This window comes from Nuphar pumila, chromosome 7 (genome assembly GCF_984573655.1).
Source record: "Nuphar pumila chromosome 7, dmNupPumi1.hap1.1, whole genome shotgun sequence".
NCBI classification, from domain to species: domain Eukaryota; kingdom Viridiplantae; phylum Streptophyta; class Magnoliopsida; order Nymphaeales; family Nymphaeaceae; genus Nuphar; species Nuphar pumila.
The window spans coordinates 125667485-125670915 of record NC_143255.1 but is presented as its reverse complement, the minus strand read 5'-3'; the positions used below and the strand labels follow the sequence as shown (position 1 = coordinate 125670915).

General features: G+C 40.5%; 1 protein-coding gene across 1 annotated transcript; it reads left to right on the top strand.

The window, feature by feature from the left end:
* Positions 1-1114: 1114 nt before the first annotated feature.
* LOC149833381 (glutathione transferase GST 23-like) lies at positions 1115-2363 on the top strand. Its single transcript, XM_090013421.1, has 2 exons — positions 1115-1426; positions 2007-2363. The coding sequence occupies exons 1-2, from the start codon at positions 1115-1117 to the stop codon at positions 2361-2363; spliced, it is 669 nt and encodes a 222-aa protein (XP_089869547.1).
* Positions 2364-3431: the final 1068 nt, after the last annotated feature.

Genomic DNA, 3431 nt, shown 5'->3' with positions numbered 1-3431 from the left:
GGCTTGCCCCGCCCTTGTTGCCTTTGATCTGCGAGTGCCACGTGGCACTCATTCGGACCCCTTAACACGCGGCCCCGTGTTCAGGGGGTAACATACAACCTGCTCGGCTGAACAGTGAACACCACTCCCATTGCAAAGATGGACTTTAATGCATCACGTTCAGTTGGATCATTCCAATTTCCTGTCTCATTCGAATGAGAAAGTGAATCTGATTTGTATAATAGTCCAACATAAAAAGTTAAAGCTGTGAGAAAGTGAATCTAATTTGCTTGGGAGTCAAAATCACATGAGACCCGATGTGATTCTGAATCTCAAACAAATTAGAAAGTGATTCAATCATGTTTATTAACAAAAAATATCCCCGATATTTTCACAATAGCTTTTTTTTTTTGCGCCCACTGGGTTTTACGCTGCCATACAGCACGCAAAGCCAACACGGCTAGGTCTTTGATCCTGAGAGTGGTCTCCTTGTAAATATTTAAAAAAAAAAGATAAAACTTATGATAATGATATTTTCAAAATACCGCCTATATATAAAATATCACGATGTCATCAACACTACCTTTAAATTTTTATAATTTCTTATGTTTTTATGTTTAAATTTCACATGCAGCTTTCAATATTCTATTGACATATGTTCGGCAAATGCATATTTTTTAAATTTATCCCGAGATTTTGTCTTGACAAAGAAAAAAAATTGATGAGCTCCGTGACACTGACCCACCACCCAACCGCTCTATGAAAGCAATCTGTGTTTCGGATGTTTGTGAACTTGTTTTTGTTGAAACAGATTCCTTCTCACCACAAGGGAATCAAACCAATTCTTGTATTTATAACTCAGGCTTCTTCATGGTCAGAGAAATAAAAGAGAGAAGTTTTTGTTATACAGATTCCTTTCTCACCACAAGGGAATCAAACCAATTCTTGTGTTTATAACTCAGGCTTCTTCCTGGTCAGAGTTAAACAAAATAGAGAGAGAGAGAGCGGTTGTTTTTGTTGAAACAGATTCCTTCTCACCACAGGGAATCAAACCAATTCTTGTGTTTGTAACTCAGGCTTCTTCCTATTCAGAGTAAAACAAGAGAGAGAGAGAGAGAGTTGTGGGAGAACAAAGATGGCAAAAGAGGTAAAGCTTTTAGGATTCTGGGCCAGCGCATTCGTTGTGAGAGTGGAAATTGCACTGAACTTCAAAGGGATCGAGTATGAATACATAGAAGAAGACTTGAAGAACAAGGGAGAGTTCTTGTTGAAGTGCAACCCAGTTCACAAGAAGGTCCCGGTGCTTGTTCATGGGGAAAAGCCGGTAGCAGAATCAATGGTGATTATCGAATACATCGATGAAATCTGGCCGGAGAAACCCATCTTGCCCAAAGACCCTTATGACCGAGCTATGGCACGCTTCTGGGCCAATTTTGCCGAAGAAAAGGTACTAAAAACTATAAGAGAGAGAGGAAATCGGATTCACTCATCTCCTATGTCAACCCTATCTTCATACAGCTCCTTAATTAGGATTTCATTGATGCAAGTTGTATTGAGAGAATCAGACTCCTTAGATGCTATCTACATCATCTTAGAGAAGACCAACATTTAAATCGCTGAAATCCAACTTTTGTGCAGACAAAACACAAAATTTAGTGATTTAAAAAATCTTACTTGAAAAAATATGTTCCAAGGATTGATTCTTATTAAATCGACTCTGCTGAACACATATATAAGCTCAAATTTTATCAAAACTTGCATAATAAGATTTGAGTGGTGTTTAAAGATGGGAATAACATGGGGGACAAGTGTAATATATATATATATATATATATATATATATATATATATATATATATATATATATATATATATACTAACCAAGGTAAGGAACTAACGAGCTAAAAAGCTTATGAACCTATCTTCTCTCTTCTTATGCATGACCATTATTCTCTCTTTCCAAAACCCAAAAAATAAAAAAACAAAAATAACAGTATCTCATGATTTTCCATTTTTTCTCTTTCTAGTGTGTGCCATTAGGAGCTCGGTATTTCTCCACTCAAGGTGAGGAGCAAGAGAAGGCCAAGGCAGAGCTCATCGAGGCTCTGAAGACTCTGGAAGGTGCATTAAGAGGCAACAAATTCTTCGGTGGAGACACGATCGGATTCGTTGATATTGTAGCCGGTTGGCTTCCCTTCTGGATCCGAAGAATGGAAGAGCTCTTTGGTGACAAGGTGGTTGAGGAAGAGAATCTCCCACATCTGAATGCGTGGTTCCATGACTTCCTCAGCCTCCCTTTTGTGAGTGAGAAGCTGCCTTCCCCTGAGAGTGTGTGTGAGTATCTCAGGGCCCTCCGCAGCAACTTACTCGCATCATCAACTTAACCAGCTATGTTATACTTCCTGGTTGCTCTTTTTTTTTTTTATATTTACACGGAGAAACCACCCCATCATCAGAAATCCAGACTCTTATGGTCACTGTCTTGGCAGCGTAAAACTCCGTGGGCTTACGGTTGCTTGTTAATTTCTTGGATTTCTAGTTTTGTTCGGGACATGTTAATGAGGTCTCCGTGGTTCCCACAATTCTCAATATGACGGTGGAACTCTATCCATAGTGACAAACGTTTTAAATTGAAGCAGGTTATATGTTCTCCCTCCCAAGAGGGCAGTCAGCTACATCTTGTGTTAGAGGGGTCCCAATGAGCACTACTTATTTAAGCATGTGTGTCTCGTATCCCTATGTTTGTCTGCATTAATTAGCATTGGAGTTTGATGCGATTGCAAACAAAGCAGGTTATATGTTCCCCCCCCCCCCAACAGGGCAGTTAGCTACATCTCATGTTCGGGGGTCTCAAAGAGCACCACGTATGTAAGCATGTGCGTCTCGTATCCCCATGTTTGTCAGCATTAATTAGCGTTGGAGTTTGATGCGATTGCAAAGACTTAAGTACCCTCTCCTCTATTGGTGCAAAAAAAAATGACGATTCTTGAAAAAGAGTGGTTGTAAAGACTTAAGTGCCCCAAAGATGTTTATTTAAGACTCAGTCTCTGCACTGCAGGATTATCCGAGAAAGAAATCTCCCCTGAAGGAGGCCATGAACATCAACCCTCTCACTCTCTCTCTCCCTTCTATTTTTGCTTCTGTGCACATCCATTAGAAGATCATACATTGCTCCATCAAGCACCGACTGACCTGCACATTGACTGTTGTGGAGCCTGATTCAGAGTTTTTACCCTTACAGGAGGAGGGTTTGGGGGCTCATCCCAGCGTGGGTAGCATCATTCAACTAAATGAGTTGTAGATCTTGATTCAGAGTTTTTACCCTTACAGGAGAGGGGTCTGGGGGCTCCTCACAGCGTGGGTAGCATCATTCAACTTGAAGAGTTGTGGAGTCTGATTTAGAGTTTTTACCCTTACAGAAAGGGGGGTCTGAGAGCTCCTCCCACTGTGGG

Coding starts and splice junctions, on each gene's coding strand:
- LOC149833381 (XM_090013421.1), top strand. CDS start 1,115: ATGGCAAAAGAGGTAAAGCTTTTAGGATTCTGGGCCAGCGCATTCGTT. Junction 1,427..2,006: donor CCAATTTTGCCGAAGAAAAG/GTACTAAAAACT, acceptor TTCTCTTTCTAG/TGTGTGCCATTAGGAGCTCG.